Source organism: Sitophilus oryzae, unplaced genomic scaffold (assembly GCF_002938485.1).
Source record: "Sitophilus oryzae breed Bouriz unplaced genomic scaffold, Soryzae_2.0 scaffold_1356_pilon_pilon, whole genome shotgun sequence".
NCBI classification, from domain to species: domain Eukaryota; kingdom Metazoa; phylum Arthropoda; class Insecta; order Coleoptera; family Curculionidae; genus Sitophilus; species Sitophilus oryzae.
In genome coordinates, this window is record NW_022146011.1 from 136,353 (window position 1) to 163,886 (window position 27,534).

Genomic DNA, 27,534 nt, shown 5'->3' on the forward strand with positions numbered 1-27,534 from the left:
CTGATTTTGATGTTATTATAAACTAGGTTTTTCCCGCGACTACGTTCGCGTTACACCTCGAATAGTTCATGCATTGATTTAAATGATTTACTTTGTATATAGAGCTAGTGAGCCTTACAAATGCCCCATTTAAACTATGTTTTTAAGAGTTTCGGTTAAAAAACGTATTTCATGATGAAAGTTATCAATTGTCGTTTACTTTAAAAAATTTCCAGTGGAGGAGATTTTACACTGCAATTTTGAAATTCATTTTTTTTTGTCTTTTAATCTACTACCTATTTATGTTGCCATATTATCAAGAAATATGTGATTTTTAAAAAAAATCGATATTGTTATTTTTGAAAAATTACATATTTTTTACTTAAAATTTATAAAAGCCGTCAATATTCCAATTTCAAGAGCATTTTTATTCTCTTTAAATATTATTATAGTACTTAAGAATAATTCGAAAATTTAAAAATGCCGTTTTTATTTCATATCAAATAAACTTTTAGTTACGTAATCGAGGGCGCCATTTTTAAATTCATTGTTGCCAACCATGGATATATTCGGCGCCGTGCTGACTAAAGGTACATTCAGGCTGAGAGCGTCGAGCGTCGCGTCGCGTTTGCGTCGCGTCCGCCTGTATATGACTTTATGACACAACGCCAATACCAAAAATAAAACGTTTGATTAGAGCCGTCTGAAATAAAAAATCTTAATAATTGATTCCAAGTTATCGAAATCAAAGTATTTCAAAGCTCAATTTTGGCAGCAAAAATGTTTTTGAAATCTTGCTTTTTAAACTTCGTGCAATTTTTTCAGGTGGTAGCATTGACTGAAACTAATTATGTATGGTTGGATAGAGGGTGGATGGCGATCTTCCAGGGCGGTTTTTTATTTCTTATTTATATATAGATTATTTTCGACATCGAACCAAAATCAATTTCAAAGAAATTTTGCAAAATCTGAAAAAATAAAATCTCTCCAAAATAATAAATAGTGAAATGATTATTTACCCTCTATAGATAGAACCCCTACCTATGGTCCCATATAAATTGTATTACTAAAATAAATAGTTTTGAAATATGAAGTTTTCAAATGAATATTTGAAATTTTCAATTGTCGCTTTACTTAATAACAACTTGATATTTTTTTTTATTTTCTTTCTTTTTTTGGTTTATTAAGAGCACTAATACTCCATTTATAGTTATTTCTATTCCTTTGAAGGATAATTGAAGAAGAAATATAGCAGTTTTTGTATTATTGATGTGTCAGTAAATAAACCCTTGTATAAAATTTTATACTGCTAGATGTTATAGTAATGCATTTTGATAACAGCAAACTTTCATTCCCTATAACTACTGTTTAGATTATAAATTTTATAAAATCGTAGACTTTTATCAAATAATTAATGCTAAGGTCTTTGGGTATGATCATTTGTGCCAAATCGACGTGTATAATCCAGAGGTCACCGCAAGTTTTATATCGAGATTTTACTAACTTCACCCATTTGTTGTTGATGTTTCTGAAAGGCTTCAATTCTTTTTGTAGGATTTCATTCTTCAGACCAAGTAAGGAATTTTCATACAAATGCTCGATTGTTCCGACATAATTTTACTCTCTAAGAGGATGAATTTCCTAAAATCGCTTTGTGTAGCACAATGGGCCACTAATGTCGTTTCACGGATGAGTCCTTGGTTCTAATATTTCCGTATCTAAAAGCTGGCTGTATGAACTGATCCGGGAAATTATCTATTCGGTTGATATTTAATCTAACTGACAAACCACTGATCAATGACAAATAATTATTTCTGGAGGTATTGTGTGTAGGTGTTTTCAGGTCTCGTTTTTATTTAGTCGATTTATAAAAAGAAATAATCATTCAACAATTTAAAAAATACTTCATAACAAATCTGTTACATATATACCAATGATTTTGGGAAAAACTTCTTTCGCTGCAGCTACTGCACGGCCTTTTGGAGTTACGATTTTTTAGTGAAATTTTAATCCCCCTCCCATACTTCTTACCTCAACCCCATCCCCAAAAATTGGACAAAATGGCCAGATTCTTTTGAGAATCGTATTTGCCTCGTGCCAAACTTTCGGTTAAAATCGGCGTGGCAGTTTTGAGTTATCGTGTTACAGACGGCAGACAGGACAAATTGCCAAAATGGCCAGATTCTCGGGTGCCACAGTATTTTTGTGCCAAATTTGGTTAAAATCGGTTCAGCGGTTTTTGAGTTATCGTGTTACAGACGGCAGACAGACAGACAGACAGACACCACGAAAATATTTTGTATTTAGGTCATTTATGGCCCAAATAACTCATTTTGCATGTATATATTTTTTACTTAAATTTTGAAGTTCACTTTTTTTTCTGTTTTTTAACCGACCATACCAACATATGCAAATAATAAAATTACTGACGATGGCTGGATAAAATTGTAATATTCCTAGACTTTTCCGGTGTGTGTATATAAAAGTGAACAACGCTGTACCAGTGAAGCTTAATCACGTGACTAAAAATTTATTTAGTATGAATTGCATAAATTTAACTAAGATTAAATGTATCCTGGAAGCTACTAATATGTACTTTATGTTTCTAAACTATCTAAAACAACTCTCTCATCAGTTACCAACCTATTAGTTACCACATCCCACTTTTCCTGCTTTGAAACTCCTGTAAAGTGCCGGGATTGCATTAAAGTTGCGCCGCAAAAAGCGCTAGATGGCGCCCTCAATAAACAACGAGCCCCGTTGTTCGTTAGCTCCCCCGGAAATTTCATATTACCGCCCCGTAATGGCGGGATCCATTACAGTGAGGCCGGCACTTAGGCCCGCTTGCTTCCTTCCTTCCTGCTCCGACAGAAGAGACTCTAGTCTCTGCGGTGTGAAGGAATGAACGACTGATGGAAGATGAAACTTATAATTTAGATTAATACAGTAGGTATATTAAATTTTTCTTATAATGATTACAATAGTTACAATGGAACTTCAAGCCAAAATTAAAAGTTCTAAAAGGAATAGAAAAATTTTCAAAAATGGAAGCAATTAAAAAACGTGCGAGAAGAAATAAAGTTTTAACCGATCCTCGCTGTTAAAGTATCATTTAAGCCAATTTTAACAGTCGCTATGGAAAAAAATTAAAAAATTCATACTCCTAGTAAATTACCTTTCGACTCCATAAAAAAAAGTTCGTACAACAGCCACTTAACAGTAAATAACGGCTTCCGTAAAATTAATATTAAATATGAAGACATAAGAGGCTGGAAACAAAGCGTGCAGGAGTGGAGGAGCGTGAAAATGAAGAAGTGAAGAACGAAAAGTGGAAAAATAAAGAAAAATGCTCGGAGGCAAAACGCTGACGCGTATATATACCGTTATTTTTCTCGTTTCAGATGGAAATTTCTAGCGTTGTTAAGGGAAAGAAGTTGCTTCGGCGTCAAAAGACGGTCTTATGATGAAAACGCCGTCTCCAGCGAGATAAAACGGAATTATTTTCCTAGTTATGGTTGATGGTGTGTATTATTCACTTTTTATGCAAAATTATAAAACCAAAATATGGAAAGAGTTATAATAACATATATTTGATATCAATTAAACTTTTAGTTACGACTTACGTAATCGAGGCCGTGATTTTTAAATTCAATGTTGCCAACCTTATACATATTCGGCGCCATGCTGACTAACTGGAATTTAAATTTTACCTAACCTAACCTCCCCCCCCCCCTACGTATAGAAAATATAATGGGTTAAGGTGCGATAGATATAGTTTATATTGGCCATTGACCGCGTCATTCCTAAAAGGATTTGTAAGGTGGGCAACTTTATATACACTTGTATTTGGTAGTTTACTGTCAGACGATATAAAAAGTGGCGGTTTTTGTCTTTGTCTAGAAACCAGCGTGTTATTATTGTAATTTGTAATATTGTTTGTTAGTTGAGAATCAATATAGTTGATTAAGAAATATCGAGTGCATTATTTCTATATAAATATATTACAGGATTTGAGTCAGATCGAACGAGACATTCCAGATCATCGAAGACAGACGACTTCTCCACCGGAAAGGCATACATACAGAAGAAGAGAAAGAAGAACTAAAATACCTGAATAAGGCAATAAAGCAAGGAGCAAGAAGAGACAAACAACAGTTTTTCTCTGATATATGCAAAGAAATCGAGGGACACAGTCTAAATAACCAACCATGAGACCTCTTCAAAAAAATAAAATATATTACCAGGGACTTTAAAGCCAGAAATTGGGCAATCGAAGATCAAAATGGAACTTTAAGAACCAAAAAAGAAGACATTATTGAGGTGTGGAGATCATATTACGAATTTATACAAAGACAGTGAAGAATATAACTATGTCGACCACCACGAAAATTCAGAGAAAGAACCGGACATCCTTAAAAGTGAAGTTGAATTGGCCATAAACAAATTAAAATACCATAAAGCACCAGGTTCAGACCTAATGACAGCAGAAATAATAAAAGCCGTTAAAGAACCTGGATTAGAAATGCTTCATCTGATCTGTAATAAAATATGGCACACAGGAGAATGGCCCGACGACTGGACACACTCCACCATTATCACTCTCCACAAGAAAGGGAGCATACATAAGTGCAGCAACTATCGTACAATTTCCCTCATCTCACATGCCAGTAAAGTAATGTTGCAAATTATAAATGAAAGACTGAAAGCTTTTCTAGAAAGAGAAATTCCAGCAGAACAAGCAGGTTTCACCAAGGGCAGAGGCCCTCGGGAACATCTTCTGAATATGCGCCAAATCATAGAGAAAGCAAGGGAATTCAACATCCCTCTTTATATTTGTTTCGTAGACTATAAAAAAAGCTTTCGATAAAGTCAGATGGCATCACCTGTGGAAAATCTTAAAGGAAGTGGGTGTACAGCAACACCTTATTTCACTTATCATTCAGTTGTATCAGCACACTACAGGATCAGTTAGAATACTGGATTCAGCTTCAAAGGAATTTTCCCTCGAACAAGGAGTCAGACAGGGGTGTATACTCTGTTTTTTTTCTCAGGTAAGATTTCGACAGACGATGACAGAAGAAAAGCAGATGACGTCCCATACCAATCTATTTATTTTACTAAAAAAAGTTTCTAATAATTTTTAAGTTAACTATGGATGGGTTTAAATATAAATCCGTCATATCTTTTTGTGTTTAACCAGTTTTATTGGTTTATTTCAAAAATGACAGATCGTATTTCAATTTTATTGGTTTGACGGAACGATGAACGACAAACGGACGCCGATGCGTATGAACTCGCCTTTAGATTTTTGACGCTTGTCAAAGTCTTGCCAAATTAAAGGTTATAATTTTGTGTCAACTTTTGTCAAATACGCTGCGTTTTGGAAGATGATGCATTTTGATTCGTGTTATTACGTGTGTTTTGTGTCTTTTGAAGCCAAGTGGAGGAAAAATCGAGTGAAAAGTAACTGTAGACCCAGAGCACAGTTTATGGTTAATACTCGCTGCCCAGGCAGAAAGTCTTATACACCAATAAAGTTACCATCAATAAAGTTTGTATACCATTTCGTCGTAGATAAGTGCATCTCGTATATGGTAGAAGGATCATACTAAACACATACTACAAACTGGAGTAGCTGTAAAATATCGACATCACACGATAGGTAAATAATGTCAAAAGGTACTGGTTTAAAAAAATTAAGATTAAAGTTAATTAATCAATCTTTAAGGTATAAAATTTGGTAAGTGTTATTATTAATAAAATAGTTTGTTTTATTTATGTTGTTTTATTTATTCTTGTGGAATATTACAAATTCCAAATTTGTATTTGTACATAGTTATATTACAGTTGAGGGTTGGAACCTTTGGTGTTACACAGCAAAATATAAACACTAAATCACCACAATACACCAAAACACTTTTACTTTTACACTGGACGCGCGTTTCGCTAACCATGTTAGCATCATCAGCAGATGATTATAAACTTTTAAGTTTATAATCATCTGCTTATATTGATAAATATAATCATAAATGCCGGAAGTTTCATGAAGCTTGGAAGTAAGAAATAGTTCTTTTTTATATTTTTTTGGTATGTGGTGTCTTGTTCTTGTTTGTTTTGTATTAACACACCGTTTTTTTGTTAAATAAAATAACTCGATTACATTTTTTCAATTTTATACAGTTTTTTTCACAATATTTTGAAGTAATCACTTGTCTTGTCAGTCAAATTTTGAATATATTAATTTCCTGCTATGTGTTCCAGTTGTACCAACTTATTTCTTTGTAAAATAAAATAAACTACTTTGAAAATAAAATGACAGACACATCTATCACTGTCACGGATCTTCTCGTTGGACAGACTATATATTGTCTCCTCAAGTATTTAACATATACGGAGAATACATAATGAGAAGGTCGCTAGAAACATGGGAAGGAGGCATTTGAATAAATGGCCAAAAAATAAATAATCTACGCTTTGCAGATGATACAGCACTACTCGCTAACAGTCAAGAAGAGTTAATCAATTTAGTAAATCGGGTAGAAAACGAAAGCAATCGGCTCGGTCTGGAACTAAATACGCAAAAAAACAAAATTATGATAGTTGATAGGCAACATAACAACCATCCAAATATAAGTCATATCGACCGCTTTGAAGTCATTAAGTCATACGTATACCTGGGATCACTATTGACAAATACAGGCACATCGGAAGAAGAGGTGAAGCGTAGGTGCAACATGGCAAAGGTAGCTGTTGGGAGACTGACCAAGATCTGGAAAGACCGCCAGATTTCAAGAGCCACCAAAAACCGGCTAGTCAACTGTTTGGTACTCCCAATATTGACGTATGGCTGCGAATCGTGGACTTTCAGGCAGGCGGAACGTAAGAAGATCGATGCTACCAAGATGTATTGTTATAGACGTATGCTCCTTATCCCATGGACTGAACGCCGTACAAACGTTTCCATTATAAATGAACTTAATATTACTAACAGGCTTTCTGTAAAATCCGACTAAAACAACTAAAATATTTTGGACATATAATGAGGATAAGTACGGACAATATGGAAAGGCTCATAATTCAAGGCAAGGTGGAGGGACGTAGACCACGTGGCCGCTCTCCAACTCGATGGATAGACCAGATCACGACTAGCTGTAGCAAGCCAATGCACGATGTCATCGAGATGACAAAAGCGCATGGAGAAAAATCATCCATGATGTTACGCTGACCACTACACTCCCTAATGGGGGTCAGGACTGAAGGGAGAGATCGCGTATCGCGTATAATTTTTGGTTTAGTCAATATAAATCAATATTTAAGTTTTTAATATCGAAAAAAAATTAGTTTTAGTTGCCGTAGCTTTGTCGTAGCTGAGGGTTTGAGATGCAGCGCGAAATTTGTGTAGATAATAATTCATAATTTTCTGGTTCTGGATAAATGATGATAACTCTTGTTAACTGATTCTGGAATAGATATTTTCAAATAGATTTTCGAAAAACGTTTAGAGAAAGAATTTCTCTAAACAAATGTGAAACAAAAGAAAAAAAATGTGAAATAAAAATTTTAGAAATGTGTATGTGTATACAGGGTGTTTCAAAACAAATGCGAAAAACTTCAGGGGGTTATTCCTTGTTCAAAATAAAGGGTAGTTTGCTTTATAAACGTTGGGTCAAAAGTCAACCATTAGGGACATATCGCGGTACAAAGATGGCTGAAAAATAATGTTCTTATTTTTTATCTTGAAAACGAAAAGAGATAGACTAATGAAATTTTACGGAAGCATTACTGTTATGAAAACACACTTTCTGGTAATTTTTTCACTTTTTTAAAATGAGTGGAAGGGTTTGAAATAAACTACCCCTATCATTCTTGTTAATGAAATTTAAAGAAAAATCTTATCAAACACATGCAAAAAAATTAATTTTGATAGTTTAGTTTATTTAGAAACTTTTTTATCTCTTGTGTTTTTTTGATAAAACTGACCGATTTGAAATTAAAAAATAAAATGTAAAGCATTACATGTCAGGACAAAAAACATTTTTAGATAAAGAATCTAGTGGACAGCTGTAATTTTTTAGGAAAAAATCTAGTCGGCCGCTGTCACTTTTAGGATGTTTCTAATATTGTTTTATTTATCATTACCCTACTGCAATACGTTATTATCTAGATTATTATTATTATCATTATTATCACTAGATTCTTAATCTAAAAATATTTTTAGTCCTGACATGTAATGCTTTACATTTTATTTTTTAATTTCAAATCGGTGAGTTTTATAGAAAAAATACAAGAGATAAAAAAATTTCTAAACAAACTAAACTATCCAAATTAATTTTTTTACATGTGTTTGATAAGATTTTTCTTTAAATTTCGTTAACAAGAATGATAGGGGTCGTTTATTTCAACCCCCTTCACTCATTTTAAAAAAGTGAAAAAAATTACCAGAAAGTGTGTTTTCATAACAGTAATGCTTCCATAAAATTTCATTAGTCTATCTCTTTTCGTTTTCAAGATAAAAAATAAGAACATTATTTTTCCGCCATCTTTGTACCGCGATATCTCCCTAATGGTTGACTTTTGACCCAACGTTTATGAAGCAAACTACCCTTCATTTTGAACAAGGAATCACCCCCTGAAGTTTTTCGCAGTTGTTTTGAAACACCCTGTATATGTATTTATATTTTTGTGACATTATTATTTAAGTGTCTTTTAAATCCTACCGTGAAAAATTTGTGTAAAGAACATTGACTGGATTTTTAGTGAAATGGCACTAGACCACCTGTTTAAAAATGTAAGGGTAGGTTTCATTTTAACATAATTTGTATTTATTTTTTGATTTATTTTCCTTTAATTAAACGTACAAGTACCGTGTAAGAAACCAATTAAATTTGGTCGGGTCTTAAAAAAATTCGATGCAATATTTTTAGATATTGACCTCCCTACAATAATAGCCACGAGCCGCCCCTGGTTGCAGCAAAAAATCGTGGAAGAAAATAAGGTCAAATCACGCTTACTTATAAAACACTTGGATCGTTCTCGCAATGACGGGTTCAATTAGCTCCGGAAGAAAACTGTCAAGGTAAAGAAACAATTTTCCGGGAAACACTACGTCACCGGGACTTCCCCGCTAGGGTATCCAGTCGAGGCGGCGTTTCAATTTTAATTCGTCGCCCGTTCCCGGGAAGTTAAATCAATTCGGTCGGCCGAGAAGTCTTCCCGGAACAACGGTAAAATCATTTTGTTCCGGCACGTGGAAGGAGAGAGAGAAAGAGATTACTCATCGAAATTGAAACGCTATCTCTTCTTTTCTACCTGTCTAATAAATTAGAGGAATCCTTTATTTCTCAAATTGAGGTGTTTCGGATTTAATAAACGTTTTATACAGGGTGATGAGTCTTAAATAAGTGTAAAATTGAATACTACTGAGGCTTACTCGACCAGGTCTCTCAATGCAAATTCACCTCAAATACCCGTTTAGTTGGTCATTGACAAGCAGGCTCTCGTTGTACATGAAAATAACAAAACGAACATTTACTGATCTGGATATAATTGATAGTTAAATAGTAAAACTCACCCGGGAGTACTCCGCTCCATAGCCATTGACATTTTATTCAATATATCCCATTCCATATCTTCCATCTAATTCAAATATTATTCGGATCTATTGGTTAATTATCTTCAACAACTAGCTTGTGTCACCTGAAATAAGTAGGGGCTCTCCCGGACGCAAATCTGCCGCTAAACAGATTCGTATCCCAATCGATAACGCAAAACCACCAAATGTGACAAAACACAACTTTACAGCCGGTCGACCTATTTATTACTGATAGCCTCGGGCTAAACTAATCCTCTTAGATAGCAATTTTACCTAATCGCAAATATTTACATTGCTTGCCAATGAATCATACTATTAAAAAATAATTTTTTTAAATTTTTTGTTAGGCAAATTTGTTTATACAGGGTGTCCCATAAATAAGTGCAACTATTTTAAAGGGTGGTAGATCTCGATTAAAGAAACATATTTTCTCTTTATCGTTTTTTAAATAAGTCCAAAATAACGGAGTTATTTTACTTTGAAAATTTCCAAAAAAAAATAATTTTTTGCTAAAATTTTGAGAACCACTGGATCTTTTCTGGATTTTTGTAAATTTAATCTACTACATATGTTGCCATATTATAAAGAAATTATTTTTTTTTGTGAGAGACAAGCCCTATAACATAGGATACAACATTTTAATGAACAGTGCTTTCCATAAAATCAATAAAATGAAAAATATACCAAATAATATACATGTACTGATTTCTTTAGAAAATCGACAACTATGAAACTATGATCCCTTCCCGGACACAAACGGTACATTGTGAAACAGGAAATTGTAGAGAGAAACAAGCCCTATAATATAGGATACAACATTTTAATGAACAATGCTTGCAAAAAATCAATAAAATGAAAAATATTCGAAATAATATACATGTACTGATTTCTTTAGAAAATCGACAACTATGAAACTGTGATCCCTTCCCGGACACAAACGGTACATTGTGAAACAGGAAATTGTAGAGAGAAACAATCCCTATAATATAGGATACAACATTTTAATGAACAATGCTTGCAAAAAATCAATAAAATGAAAAATATTCGAAATAATATACATGTACTGATTTCTTTCGAAAATCGACAACTATGAAACTGTGATCCCTTCCCGGACACAAACGGTACATTGTGAAGAAGGAAATTGTAGAGAGAAACAAGCCCTATAATATAGGATACAACATTTTAATGAACAATGCTTGCAAAAAATCAATAAAATGAAAAATATACGAAATAATATACATGTACTGATTTCTTTAGAAAATCGACAACTGTGAAACTATGATCCCTTCCCGGACACAAACGGTACATTGTGAAACAGGAAATTGTAGAGAGAAACGAGCCCTATAACATAGGATACAACATTTTAATGAACAGTGTATGCAAAAAATCAATAAAATGAAAAATATACGAAATAATATACATGTACTGATTTCTTTCGAAAATCGACAACTGTGAAACTATGATCCCTTCCCGGACACAAACGGTACATTGTGAAACCGGAAATTGTAGAGAGAAACAAGCCCTATAACATAGGATACAACATTTTAATGAACAGTGTATGCAAAAAATCAATAAAATGAAAAATATACGAAATAATATACATGTACTGATTTCTTTAGAAAATCGACAACTATGAAACTGTGATCCCTTCCCGGACACAAACGGTACATTGTGAAACAGGAAATTGTAGAGAGAAACAAGCCCTATAATATAGGATACAACATTTTAATGAACAATGCTTGCAAAAAATCAATAAAATGAAAAATATATGAAATAATATACGTGTACTGATTTCTTTCGAAAATCGACAACTATGAAACTATGATCCCTTCCCGGACACAAACGGTACATTGTGAAACAGGAAATTGTAGAGAGAAACAAGCCCTATAACATAGGATACAACATTTTAATGAACAGTGTATGCAAAAAATCAAAAATGAAAAAATATACGAAATAATATACATGTACTGATTTCTTTAGAAAATCGACAACTATGAAACTATGATCCCTTCCCTGACACAAACGGTACATTGTGAAACAGAAAATTGGAGAGAGAAACAAACCCTATAATATAGGATACAACATTTTAATGAACAATGCTTGCAAAAAATCAATAAAATGAAAAATATACGAAATAATATACATGTACTGATTTCTTTCGAAAATCGACAACTATGAAACTATGATCCCTTCCCGGACACAAACGGTACATTGTGAAACAGGAAATTGTAGAGAGAAACAAGCCCTATAACATAGGATACAACATTTTAATGAACAGTGTATGCAAAAAATCAATAAAATGAAAAATATACGAAATAATATACATGTACTGATTTCTTTAGAAAATCGACAACTGTGAAACTATGATCCCTTCCCGGACACAAACGGTACATTGTGAAACAGGAAATTGTAGAGAGAAACAAGCCCTATAACATAGGATACAACATTTTAATGAACAGTGTATGCAAAAAATCAATAAAATGAAAAATATACGAAATAATATACATGTACTGATTTCTTTAGAAAATCGACAACTATGAAACTATGATCCCTTCCCGGACACAAACGGTACATTGTGAAACAGAAAATTGGAGAGAGAAACAAACCCTATAATATAGGATACAACATTTTAATGAACAATGCTTGCAAAAAATCAATAAAATGAAAAATATACGAAATAATATACATGTACTGATTTCTTTCGAAAATCGACAACTATGAAACTATGATCCCTTCCCGGACACAAACGGTACATTGTGAAACAGGAAATTGTAGAGAGAAACAAGCCCTATAATATAGGATACAACATTTTAATGAACAATGCTTGCAAAAAATCAATAAAATGAAAAATATTCGAAATAATATACATGTACTGATTTCTTTCGAAAATCGACAACTATGAAACTGTGATCCCTTCCCGGACACAAACGGTACATTGTGAAACAGGAAATTGTAGAGAGAGAAACAAGCCCTATAATATAGGATACAACATTTTAATGAACAATGCTTGCAAAAAAATCAATAAAATGAAAAATATACGAAATAATATACATGTACTGATTTCTTTAGAAAATCGACAACTATGAAACTATGATCCTTCCCGGACACAAACGGTACATTGTGAAACAGAAAATTGGAGAGAGAAACAAACCCTATAATATAGGATACAACATTTTAATGAACAATGCTTGCAAAAAATCAATAAAATGAAAAATATACGAAATAATATACATGTACTGATTTCTTTAGAAAATCGACAACTATGAAACTATGATCCCTTCCCGGACACAAACGGTACATTGTGAAACAGAAAATTGGAGAGAGAAACAAACCCTATAATATAGGATACAACATTTTAATGAACAATGCTTGCAAAAAATCAATAAAATGAAAATATACGAAATAATATACATGTACTGATTTCTTTAGAAAATCGACAACTATGAAACTGTGATCCCTTTTCCGGACACAAACGGTACATTGTGAAACAGGAAATTGTAGAGAGAAACAAGCCCTATAATATAGGATACAACATTTTAATGAACAATGCTTGCAAAAAATCAATAAAATGAAAAATATATGAAATAATATACGTGTACTGATTTCTTTCGAAAATCGACAACTATGAAACTATGATCCCTTCCCGGACACAAACGGTACATTGTGAAACAGGAAATTGTAGAGAGAAACAAGCCCTATAACATAGGATACAACATTTTAATGAACAGTGTATGCAAAAAATCAATAAAATGAAAAATATACGAAATAATATACATGTACTGATTTCTTTAGAAAATCGACAACTATGAAACTATGATCCCTTCCCGGACACAAACGGTACATTGTGAAACAGAAAATTGGAGAGAGAAACAAACCCTATAATATAGGATACAACATTTTAATGAACAATGCTTGCAAAAAATCAATAAAATGAAAAATATACGAAATAATATACATGTACTGATTTCTTTCGAAAATCGACAACTATGAAACTATGATCCCTTCCCGGACACAAACGGTACATTGTAAAACAGGAAATTGTAGAGAGAAACAAGCCCTATAACATAGGATACAATATTTTAATGAACAGTGTATGCAAAAAATCAATAAAATGAAAAATATACGAAATAATATACATGTACTGATTTCTTTCGAAAATCGACAACTATGAAACTATGATCCCTTCCCGGACACAAACGGTACATTGTAAAACAGGAAATTGTAGAGAGAAACAAGCCCTATAACATAGGATACAATATTTTAATGAACAGTGTATGCAAAAAATCAATAAAATGAAAAATATACCAAATAATATACATGTACTGATTTCTTTAGAAAATCGACAACTATGAAACTGTGATCCCTTCCCGGACACAAACGGTACATTGTGAAACAGGAAATTGTAGAGAGAAACAAGCCCTATAATATAGGATACAACATTTTAATGAACAATTCTTGCAAAAAATCAATAAAATGAAAAATATATGAAATAATATACATGTACTGATTTCTTTCGAAAATCGACAACTATGAAACTATGAACCCTTCCCGGACACAAACGGTACATTGTGAAACAGGAAATTGTAGAGAGAAACAAGCCCTATAATATAGGATACAACATTTTAATGAAAAAAGAAAAAAAAATCAAAAAATTCCGAATTTTCTTTTTTTTTGCGAAACGCCTATGAAGCAAAACCTCATTGTCTCTGGGGTTGAACTATACTACCAGTTAAAATACTTGCACTTATTTATGGGACACCCTGTATATAAACCTAACTGCTAACAAGTAGTTTCCGTTGAATTAACGCAGCAGTGTTGACAAAAAATAACTATTTTATTTTGTAGATTTTCTTGCAGTGGCGAAATGCACATAGACGGTTTTTTGGAGAGAATCATACTCTAGTATTGCCTCTAATCTGCTTTTAAATAGAGTGTTTTAGCGCTACCAGATAAATAAATAGAGAGTTTCCGAAGGAATGCATATTTTTTATAATAATAGTGAATAATAAAAGCATTATTGTAACGAACTTATTCTCCAAGTTTTACATCATAAGTGCAATTTTTTTAGAGGTATATTTCGACCCCAGAAACACGTCTCTGAGGTTATTTTGGCGATATTTTTTTGGAAAATTTGTTGTTTTCTTAGTTTCTAGTTAAAAAAACATATCTTCATAATATGGCAGCATAGATATAGTAGATTAAATTTACAATAAAGAAAACCCAAAAAAGATCCAGTGGTTTTCAAAATTTAAGCAAAAAAGTTTTCTTTTGGGATTTTGGGAAATTTTCAAAGTAAAATAACTCGGTTATTTTGGACTTGTTTGAAAAACGGTAAAGAGAAAATATGTTTCTTTTATCGAGATCTACCAGCCCTGAAATTATTTGCACTTATTTGAGATTCAGCATGGATAGGACATCGTAAGATGCAAATATGACCGCTTCGTGTAATATTTCTATTTGTTTATACTATATTTTCTTAGATAATTCTTAACATGGCACAGGTAGGCACGTTTTCACTTGCACAATCTCGTAAATAATCTACGTTAAGTCGAGTCAAAATTGGTTTTCTACCGGAAGGGATAAAATATAAGTCGCAAAGCTTGTTTACCCTGTCGATTAAAGCCGGGGGGTTGTTGTCATGTATAGAATTAACTAATTCAGATTTATGTAGAAACATGGAAAATTATTATTATACATTTAAATATTGTATTATACAATACAGTAGAAATGTTAAAAATTAAATTAAATGTTAAAATAATTACGTTTGTCTGCAGTGGTGGATAAATAGGATAACAGTATCAGCTACAGTATAGTTTTATTCTATTATATTTCAAGTATATTCAAGTTATAAATTTACTGAAATAAATGATCTAAAACTATTGAATAAAGTATAAAGTGTGTAATACGTGATACTTTTACAACAGTATTATGCATAATTTTCAAATTTATGAGGCACTTCTTGTATTCATAACGAATAAACGGGTGATGACTCCTTTAGAACTTTTTTATAAATAAAATGTTACTTCATGGGTTTTATTGTCGTCAATTTGTCTTGAAAACTTGTTATCTAGAGTTTAAAAAAGTTTGACAAATATTCTACGACATAATTCATATAATTTTGCAGAAAAAAAATAAGTCAAAAATTTCGTATAAATGTATGTTCTAAAATGCTAATTAGGTTCGAAGACACAGGATGTGGAATTTTTATTTTTACTTCGAGTTTTTCCAAATAATTTCTGGACTAACGTCAATATTTGAACAAAAATTTGTGGAGTTTTTTGACATGATAAATTTGATTTTGATGTCAATATGTCCCCTACTTGTAGAGGGCGCCACCTACATAAAAAAATATAAATTTACGATTTTTTTTTAGCAGCATCGATGCCGAATTAAACAAAAGAAGAAAATGAAGAAAGGTTTTAAAAGTTTTTTAATATAATTTTGGTGGACGTCGAAGCCCGGTACCAAATTTAATAAGGAACATTCTAATTGTTTATATTTCGTCTTTGTTTTTCGTTGCTTTGCTCTTTTTCGGTTTGCAGTTATTTAAAGAAAACATGAAAAACAAGACAACAAGTAATTGTGAATGTTTTGTAAGCTATAAAAATATAAATATTGATTAGATTTGTTTATTTATTATTGATCTGTTTTAATATTGGACCTGCAAATCTCCACTTGAGCTGTCTAACGAGTTTAACAGTTTATTAATAAAGTACTTTTCAATATTAAACTCCATTGAAAAGAAGAAGCAAACGTAAAAGCAGAGAATAGGTACATTAAAATGCATAAAAGTTAAATTTTATAATAAAGGTATTGAAATTTAGAAAACGTCAACATTTGACATTTCCAGTATTTTACCAAACCGTTCCGTATCAAACCGATATTTTTCAGGAACCGCTCTTTACCGTAGTTTACCGGTCTGGTTCGCCCGATTTTGCAACGGAATACAGCCTTAATTAGTTTACAACAATATTTTTGCTAAATCTTTCTTTTATCGTGTTCTGCAGAATCAATGACGTCACTCCATATAGCGGAGAACTTTTTTAATTTGGCAGCATCGATGCCGAATTAAACAAAAGAAGAAAATGAAGAAAGGTTTTAAAAGTTTTTTAATATAATTTTGGTGGACGTCGAAGCCCGGTACCAAATTTAATAAGGAACATTCTAATTGTTTATATTTCGTTTTTGTTTTTCTTTGCTTTGCTCTTTTTCGGTTTGCAGTTATTTAAAGAAAACATGAAAAACAAGACAACAAGTAATTGTGAATGTTTTGTAAGCTATAAAAATATAAATATTGATTAGATTTGTTTATTTATTATTGGTCTGTTTTAATATTGGACCTGCAAATCTTCACTTGAGCTGTCTAACGAGTTTAACAGTTTATTAATAAAGTACTTTTCAATATTAAACTCCATTGAAAAGAAGAAGCAAACGTAAAAGCAGAGAATAGGTACATTAAAATGCATAAAAGTTAAATTTTATAATAAAGGTATTGAAATTTAGAAAACGTCAACATTTGACATTTCCAGTATTTTACCAAACCGTTCTGTATCAAACCGATATTTTTCAGGAACCGCTCTTTACCGTAGTTTACCGGTCTGGTTCGCCCGATTTTGCAACGGAATACAGCCTTAATTAGTTTACAACAATATTTTTGCTAAATCTTTCTTTTATCGTGTTCTGCAGAATCAATGACGTCACGCCATATAGCGGAGAACTTTTTTAATTTAGCAGCATCGATGCCGAATTAAACAAGAGAAGAAAATGAAGAAAAGTTTTAAAAGTTTTTTAATATAATTTTGGTGGACGTCGAAGCCCCATTCCAGATTTAATAAGGAACACTCTAATTGTTTATATTTCGTTTTTGTTTTTCGTTGCTTTGCTCTCTTTCAGTTTGGAGTTTTTTTTTTATTTTAAGTTTACGTTTCTCAACAAACACAAAAAATGGTCAAGTGCGAGTCGGACTCGCGCACGAAGGGTTCAGTACCATTTATCTATACAACATTAGATATTATATCATTATAATTTTTTTTTCCGATTTAGCTGAAATTTTGAATGCTCTTATATAAGTAATTTAAAAACAATAAACACATTACTAAAAATTGTATTAATCAATAATAAATATGTAAAAAGTAAAAATAAATATGTAAAAATTAAAAAAAACAATTAAAAAAAGTCGCCTTGACTAGGATTCGAACCTGCCTTACTACAGCTCCAACGTCATAGCAGTGTAAAGTCTTAACGCTTTAACCACGCGGCCACCGAGGACTTGAAAGATTCTATGTAAAATTCTTACTTAAAAGATAATGTTTAGTGAAAGTTCTTTTTTATTTATAAACATTTATTTAAGTCTGTTTTTAGTATTTGTTCTTATAGCGGCAATATAGATACATTATCTGTAAAAATGTCTACTGTCTAGCTATAACGGTTCATAAGATAGACCTTTGTAACAGACGGACGGACGGACGGACAGCGAAGTGTGAAGGTGCGTTTCCACCAAGCGCGCATAATGTTTGCAAATGTTCGCGAATGATCAGCAATATTTGCAAACACGTTTATTTGTCCGGTGGAGATATTATTTAGAATGTTTGCAAACGTTCGCGAACGGTCGCAAACCGATTGGCGATGTTCCGGCCGATGTCGGTACATCAAAGGGATTTGCTGTTTGTGCGCGTTTCGTGGAAACAGGTTTAAACGAAACTTTTTTTAAAACAGGGACCATTTGAATTTGAACGTGTCATTTTGTGTCGATAAAAATTAAAAATTGAGTGGGATAATGAAAAGTGCTTGAAATTGATTGATTTATATAGATTAAAACCCGAAATATTATGAAAATCAACCCATAATTTATGCCACAACAAATTTAAAAAACGATGCATGGTGTGATATAGCAGAAAAAATGGAAACTACAGTGGACATTGTGAAAGCTAAATAATCTCTGGAATAATTCTTGATATAAGTGGCTTCGAAACTCTAAAGAGATACATAAGGCTATTGTATGAATCTCCGGTGGCTAAAAACCGAAGTGTTATAGCCAATCTCAGTTCCACAGGAATACCGTTCCTGTAATTTGTATCTTTTTTACCTATTTTAGGACCGATTAACGATATTAAGTATTGAAAGTTTTCTTGTGACATTCTAGAGAAATTCCTAAATAGGCCACTTCTATCATCTGTTGTTATATCACGAATCAGTTGTACTGAGTTACTCGTTTTCAAGAAGTACGACGTCCAAAACCTATGTTTATTTATTGTATTACCTATGTATTACCTATGTTTATTTATACTATTATATTTTTTTGTTAAATACCTGGAAATAACCCTGGACAGTAAACTCCTGTGGAACAGGCATATTAAGAACACTACCAGCAACGCCATAAAGGCTCTCATGATATGCAGAAGACTGGCCGGAAATAGATGGGGCTGCTCCCCTAACATTTTGCGCTGGATGTATACCATGATAGTAAGAGCCATGATTACTTATGGAACAGTTGCCTGGTACACAAAACTAGAGCAACGGACGGCAAGGCTAAACCTATGCAAAGTCCAGAGACTAGCATGCGTTTGCATCACAGGAGCCATGAGAACCTGTCCAACAGCAGCAGTAGAGGTTATTCTAGATCTAACACCACTGCACATTGTCATTGGTAGATATGCCAATGCAACAATGATTAGAATGGTCACTAACGGAATTAGTACTGGGAGAATTGTCAGATGAGGGGCTTGGAACACCCTCAAAAAGGAAATACCACTCCTGCAACTCCCAGTGGACGACATGCCAAGAACGTACAACTTTGAGAAACATCTCAATGTAGTATTGAGCAATAAAAAGGATTGGAAGAGCGAAACGCTTGCCCAGCAGTTAAAAGACCATACCATAACTTGGTATACTGATGCTTCCAAAACCAATACGGGAACATGGATCGGAGTGTTTGGGCCAAGAGCTAAATACTCCGAACCAATGGGCACTTACCCTAATATCCTACAGGCAGAAATCTACGCTATCGAAAGATGCGTACAACTTATCTTAGATATGAACTATCGGAAACAAGAAATGGCCGCTTGTCTGATAGTCAAGCAGCGTTAAAGGCGATCAACTCAGTATCAATCAATTCGAAATTGGTCAAAGAATGCATAGAGAAGCTGAATAAATTAGGCAAAGAAAACAAAGTCCTCCTACACTGGGTGCCTGCTCACCAAGGGATAGAAGGCAATGAAAAAGCAAATAATCTAGCTAGGAAAGCAGCGAACACTCCACTAACTGAACCAGAACCGTTCTGCTTTCCAAGTGGTAACCAACTCAAGGCGGAACTCAAGAACTTGGAAGATTCCATCCGCAACCTGGAATGGAAATTTTCCAATGGTCTAAGACACTCGAAGAAGTTTCTGAGGGCTTATGATGAAGAAAAATCACAGATCTTCCTGGGTCTGAGTAAGAACAATCTTCGGATTGTCACGGGGTTTTTAACAGGACACTGTCTCCTCAACGAACACCTCAGTAGATTGAAACTAAGAAGAAACGGCGAATGCAGATTCTGTGGGGAAGATGGGGAAACACCAGTACACCTCATCACTGAGTGCGCCGAGACGACAACCATTCGTGCCATGAATTTTGGTACGACTGATATTGGAGATGGAGAACTACCCTCTATAAAACCGTCCCAGATACTGGCTTTTGTCAAATCCCTGGGACTGTATGATGAGTTATGACTCAAGAAAGGGGGACACAATGGATCTGTAAGGTCGCAGTGATTAACCCCCCTCCCACTCATTCTAAATTCTAAAATTCTAAAAACTTATGTTTTCTTTTCATTTTTTTCATAGTCTCCTTTTTCTTTCAAAACACACATTATAATAAAAGCAGCGGCATTTACAATAGCTGTTTTTTGCGGTGCCATTTTGTGCAAATATTCCGGATCGCTGACAAATGTTCACAAACTCACTGTTAATTCGCGAATTCTTGTCCTGTTCAAAAAGAGGAAAATAGAAACGAACCAACATTTGCAAACGTTTTCAAACATTCACAAACAGTTTCGAATGTTTGTTTGTCAATGTTTTTTGGTGGAGACGCACCTTTAGCTATGCGGGCTCAAGTTATCCCTTTTTTGTGGTCCATCTGTTGTCCGTCCTTCTTGCCAAGTGTCCTGCCCATAGCCACTAGAGGGATTTAATTCTGTAGATGACATCTATTACTTGGCTATTTTCTCGTATCCACTCTATTCTTTTGCGGCCTCTCTTGGTGATTCTCGGCACATTTCGTTCCATTGAATGAATGAGGTGAATAACCCTGTATAATTTGCTTTGTTAATAAATGTTTTATCTCCAAAAACAAAGAAGTTAAAGTCAGTTGAAAGTGGGACGAAATAAAATGAAAGCGCTGCACAAAGATTCAGCTTAATTTCAATAAACCAACAGTAGGAGAGTTGAGAAGGGGGTCTGGATAACAGTCTGGAAACTCTGGCGAAGGATTATTCGCGTCGCGCCAGAGATAATGGAAACTGCCAGTCATTCCGACGAGCAACAACGTAGTCTAATCCACATTAACGTCCAAATTAGAGCTGGTGTGTATCTTTATAGGATTAGAGTCGTTTTTTTTTCGCTATCGAACCGTTTCTCCTGTCCAATTTAAATTCAAATTAAACAATTTAAACTTTAAATGAGTCGTGGAAAGACGATAAGAAACGGGTATGGATAGGTTAAACGTATCTAGAATCAGTAGCGGTACGTAATTCCATACTTTGGGGGTGCAACACCTTAGAAAAAGAATTGTCAGGTTGTTAGGCTATCAAATCGCGAACAATTTTGTTGGAAAAAAACTGGATTTTATTTAGATTTTAGTTAAAATAAATATTTTCATTATAATATGGAAACATAGGTTACATACATTAAATTTACAAGAAAGAAAACAGAAAAGATCCAGTAGTTCTCAAAATTTAAGCAAAAAATCATTTTTTTATTTTCAAAGTAAAATAACTCGTTTATTTTTGACTTATTTGACGGTTGACGGTTAATCTCGAGAATAATACACAACAAAACAACCGAAAACATAACCTAACCCAAACATTAACATGTTAATGTCGACATTAATCGGACATCGGACTTTAACCGTAACATATACATTAACTACTGCTGCTACACTAACTGATTGCGTTACGGCCGCGCCGGCCACATGTGGTGAATAACCCTGTATAATCCAAATCTTGTCGCCTGTAAATTTTGTTCTTAAAAACCCCAAATCTAAATCGGTCTCCCCACGAGATAGACATGGAGGAAAGGGTAAAGAAAGGAAAGTTTCCGAAGCGGGGATTTGAGGAGGATTCTCCGTTCTCCCGAAACGCTACAAGCGCGCTACAACAGCTCGGACTCGAGGAGATTACTTGCGAAAGTTTTGGAAACTTTTCCAGCTTAAAACGCTTACGAGAGCTCCGGATTAGACTCCTTTTTAAAATCTAATCTACTTAAATAGAATATTGGATTTGGATTGCTCTCGATTTTCCGGTAATTCCCATTCTCAGACTCCACCAGTTCCGGAATAAATGGTTTAAGTTCATTGGAGTTGCAGACAGCTAAAAGTAGAAACGATTATGTTATTCTGTTACTTTTAGACATATTATAATATATTACATATATAACTTGTAAATTATTATTAACCAATTAAAAAACGTGCGAGACGACATAAAGTTTTTAACCTATCATCGCTGTTAAAGTATCATTTAATCTACCCTTGCGGTCAAAGTACTATTTTATCTACTATTTTTGATAGATATAAGGCAATTTTAACAGTTGCTATGGAAAAAAAGTATTTTAGCTTTTTACTAGTGAAGAAAATTATAATAAATCGAAAAAATATTTAGACTTTAACACCCTATAGCTACGAAACAGAGGAGGATCGGACCTATGTTGATATGAAAAATAAATCTTAGTTTAACGTGAGGAATCTCCCCACGAGATATGGCATATGTTATTTGAAACACCCTGTATCTGATTTATCCTTGGATTATGAAATTTATATAAATTTATCAGGACTGTATATAATATTATAACCTATCGTATATAAATATCTGGATAATCTATGTATCCAGTGATATAAAGAGATCGTTCTTTATATTAATCCAACTTTCTTTGTTGCAGGAGACATCACCCAGAAAGGATACGAGAAAAAAAGGACGAGGCTTTTGTCCCCCTATGTGCCTAAACAGAATTCCAGTAAGTTTCCTAGGTTACCGAAAAAAAAAATTTAGCAAGTAATCTTTATTTATGTCGTTCATTCTTTGTGTTAAGTGGTGAACACACTAAGAAATGACAGTTTCATGTCATAATTCATCTTAGAAGATATATTTTGGTGTGGGTTATCTGTTAAAAACTAATATACATTAAAATAGAAATTACAATGAAGAAATGTTAAAAGAAGTATTTTACTACAGGCTAATATTATTAGCTTAATATACAGGGTGGTCCGAATTGTATTCCGGAAACTTCGGCAGCATATTCTGCAGATAAAAATAAGTAAAAAACTTCTTATAAATGTATGTCCTAAAATGATTAGTTTTGGAGTTACAGGGTGTAGAAGTTTCATTTTTAATTTTCAATTTCTGAAGTAACGTCATTATCTGGATGAAAATTGACGGATGGGAGTTTTTGGTTTGGTGAAAAATTTGATTTTGATGTCAATATGACTCCCATTTGTAGGTGGCGCCACCTACATGTGTTTTAACTGTTTTGAAGAGTAACAACTTTTCTCGTCGGTACCTGTATAAAACTACTGAGTAAAAAATATACATTTACGACTTTTTTTACATAAAAAAGGTCTCTTGGTAAAAATCGCTACGAGTAATAGTTCTCGAGATATTTGGAATCGAAATTATCAATACCTGTCATCATTGACATAAATTAAACATGTTAACTAAATAGTTATTAGACAGAAATCATACATTTGAAATCTTTTTGTATCAAAAGTTGAAAAGAAACTGTTTAATTATCATTTTTTTGCAGAAAAACTTATGTATTATTTCAGTTAAATAACTATACTCAACGGGTGCTTATTTTTTGTCAGTAATGTTATGTATTGGCTAATTCTATTCAAAATATCTTGAGAACGGTTCCTCATAGCGATTTTTACCAAGAGACATTTTTTACATAAAAAGTCATGGAAATGTATATTTTTTTAGTCAGTGGTTTTATACAGGTACGGTCGAAAAGTTATTAATCTTCAAAACAGTTAAAATACATGTAGGTGGCGCCCCCTACAAATAGGAGTAATTTTGACATCAAAATCAAATTTCTCGTGTCACAAAACTCCCAGATACCAATTTTCATCCAAATATTGACGTTACTTCAGAAATTATTTGGAAAAAATCGAGGGATGTCTCACTGTTGGAATTACATGTACATTTTCTTGGCAGTCGCTGGCAGTCATTGGCAGTCTTATGGCAGTCGCCTATAATAATTACATGGCAGTCATAGGCAGTCTTCTACGCAGTCATTGGCAGTCGCTTGGAAATAGAATGATATTTTGGCAGTACATGTACATTTTTTGCCTAAGTGAGACACCCCTCGGAAAAAATCGAAATAAAAATGAAACTTCTACACCCTGTATCTCCGAAACTAAGCATTTTAGGACATACGAGGAATGTTTTTTAAGTAAGTACCGTTTTGCGATTCCGCCGCCGCAGCGCTACGGTCGGCGTTCCGCGCATGCGCGCTGGTTACCTACATCTCTTGTCTATGCACAGACGCCAGTACAGTATGATTCTTCATTGTATACGTTGTTCATTGAGTGTTTAAGATGCCTCCGACAATCGTGAGCCCCGCCGATTATGAAGTACGGGCTGTCATACGATTTCTTAGTGCTAAAGGCGTAAAACCGATCGATATTCATCGTGAGATCTGTGAAGTTTACGGACAAAACATTATGAGTGATGGAATGGTAAGGAAATGGGTGAGAGCATTTAAAGATGGCCGCACAAATGTGCATGATGAAGAACGGAGTGAGCGTCCTTCGGTCGTTAATGAAGATTTGGTGCAGAGTGCAAGTGTGAAAGAAAACAGACGCTTTACAATTTCATCATTGTGCGACTACTTTCCTCAATGTTCTCGTGGTGTTTTGTATCGCATTGTGACCGAGAACTTGAATTACCGGAAATTGTGTTCACGTTGGGTTCCGAAAATGTTGACGGATTTGCACAAAACCCAACGTTTAGGCAGTGCATTGACTTTCCTTGAGCAGTACCACAATGAAGGTGAAGATTTTTTAGACAAAATTGTTACTGGTGACGAAACATGGGTGGCCTACGTCACACCAGAATCGAAACAACAGTCCATGGAATGGCGACATTCATCGTCACCCAAAACAGTGAAGTTTAAGCAAACAATTTCTGCCCGGAAAAATCATGTGCACAGTTTTTTGGGACAGAAAAGGAGTATTGCTAGTGGAGTTTCTGCCTCGTAATGAGACAATCAATGCAGCATCTTATTGTGAGACATTGAACAATCTGCGCCGTGCAATCCAAAACAAAAGACGTGGCAAGTTGAGTAAGGGTATTGTTTTGCTGCATGACAATGCCCGTCCACATGTGGCTAATCGGACCAAAGATCTCATCAAATCTTTTAAATGGGAAACTGTAGATCATCCTCCATACAGTCCTGATCTGGCGCCCAGTGACTACCATTTATTCCTGCACTTGAAGAAACACCTGGGCGGTCAGCGTCTTCAAGACGATAACGAAGTCAAAACAGTTGTGATACAGTGGTTAACCAGTCAGGCGGCAGAATTTTATGAGGAGGGTATTGAAAAACTGGTGCCACGTTATGACAAGTGCCTCAATATTCACGGAAATTATGTAGAAAAGTAGATTAAGGTACAGGCTTTCATGTAAAAATAAAATTATTGCGATATCTTTGCACGTTTTTTTTAATTCTAAAACGGTACTTACTTAAAAAACATGCCTCGTACATTTATACAAAGATTTATACGAACTTTTTTACTTATTTTGATCTGTAGAATATACTACTGAAGTTTCCGGAATACAGTTCGGACTACCCTGTATACTTCTTCTTGGTTAATAACTATGAAAAGCATAAACACACTTATTATACCATAGATTTGTATTTGTAACTAAGTCTAAGATACTGAACATCAAATTCCTTCTTAATGTATGATCTTTACGTCATCAAGCGCTTTTCGCTAAAAACTTATGAACATCATTATCATCATTTTCAGCTTATTCAACCATTTCCAATTATGGTCTAGCCTCCCTCACACATTTAGATACTCTCTTTGTAATTGGGCCCATTGTTGTTTGTCTATTGTTAGCTATGCGGGCACAAGTTATCCCTGCTAATTTCCTAATATCATCGTCCCATCTCAGGTTTGATCTTCTTCTAGGTCTCCAAATCCCTCGTGGATACCATGCTTTAATTTTTGTAGTCCATCTGTTGTCTTGTCAGGTGTCCTGCTCATTGCCATTTGAGGAATTTGACTCTGTGAATGACATCTATTACCTGGGTCTTTTGTCATATCCACTCTATTCTTTTAGATGTCTCTTGGTTATTCCCAGCTTATTTCGTTCAATTGAACGTTGTGCGACCTGCAGTTTTCTTATAATGTCCCTTTTAAGTGTCCAGGTTTGACATGCATACGTCGAATGTTTTCTTTTTTAGATAAAGAGGCATTCCAGATTTGAATATGATTGAGTTTCTTCCATAAGTACTCTAAGAATTAAGTATGCATGACATAGTCCTAATTGCCAATAGTCTTGAAGAACTACAAGCACATATTAACGAACTAAATACAGCCAGTAGTAAAGTGGGTCTCAAAATGAATTTAGCCAAAACTAAAGTAATGTATAAAGAACTAGTAGACAGAACAGACATTCTAATAAATAACGCAACACTGGAAATAGTAGAAGAATTAATTTAAATTAAATATTGGGAGCAATTAATATACAGCTCAGGATCTGTACTACCAGAAATAAACAGAAGAATTAAGTTAGCAGTTGGATAAGTTAGCACTTATGGAGCAGTTGCCTGGTACACAAAACTAGAGCAACGGACGGCAAGGCTAAACCTATGCAAAGTCCAGAGACTAGTATGTGTTTGCATCACAGGAGCCATGAGAACCTGTCCAACAGCAGCAATGGAGGTCATTCTAGATCTAACACCACTGCACATTGTCATTGGTAGATATGCCAATGCGACAATGATTAGAATGGTCACTAACCGAATTAGTACTGGGAGAATTGTCAGATCAGGGGCTTGGAACACCCTCAAAAGGAAATACCACTCCTGCAACTCCCAGTGGACGATATGCCAAGAACGTACAACTTTGACAAACATGTCAATGTAGTATTGAGCAATAAGAAGGATTGGAAGAGCGAAACGCTTGCCCAGCAGTTAAAAGACCATACCATAACTTGGTATACTGATGCTTCCAAAACCAATACGGGAACAGGGATCGGAGTGTTTGGGCCGAGAGCTAATTACTCCGAACCAATGGGCACTTACCCTAGTATCCTACAGGCAGAAATCTACGCTATCGAGAGATGCGTACAACTTATCTTAGATAGGAACTATCGGAAACAAGAAATACCCATCTTCTCTGATAGTCAAGCAGCGTTAAAGGCGATCAACTCAGTATCAATCAATTCCAAATTAGTCAAAGAATGCATAGAGAAGCTGAATAAATTAGGCAAAGAAAACAAAGTCCTCCTACACTGGGTGCCTGCTCACCAAGGGATAGAAGGCAATGAAAAAGCAAATAATCTAGCTAGGAAAGGAGCGAACACTCCACTAACTGGACCAGAACCGTTTTGCTTTCCAAGTGGTAACCAACTCAAGGCGGAACTCAAGAACTTGGAAGATTCCATCCGCAACCTGGAATGGAACTCTTGCAATGGTCTAAGACACTCGAAGAAGTTTCTGAGGGCTTATGATCAAGAAAAATCACAGATCTTCCTGGGTCTGAGT

At 34.1% G+C, this 27,534-nt stretch overlaps 1 protein-coding gene across 6 annotated transcripts in view; it reads left to right on the forward strand.

The window, feature by feature from the left end:
* The window catches only part of LOC115875213 (disco-interacting protein 2), a 253,941-nt gene that overhangs the window by 130,440 nt on the left and 95,967 nt on the right, over window positions 1-27,534 (forward strand). For all 6 annotated transcript variants that reach the window (XM_030890616.1, XM_030890620.1, XM_030890618.1 and 3 more), the window contains exon 3: window positions 22,702-22,776. In XM_030890616.1, the coding sequence (XP_030746476.1) occupies window positions 22,702-22,776 (75 nt within the window). The remainder of the gene's footprint in view (window positions 1-22,701; window positions 22,777-27,534) is intronic.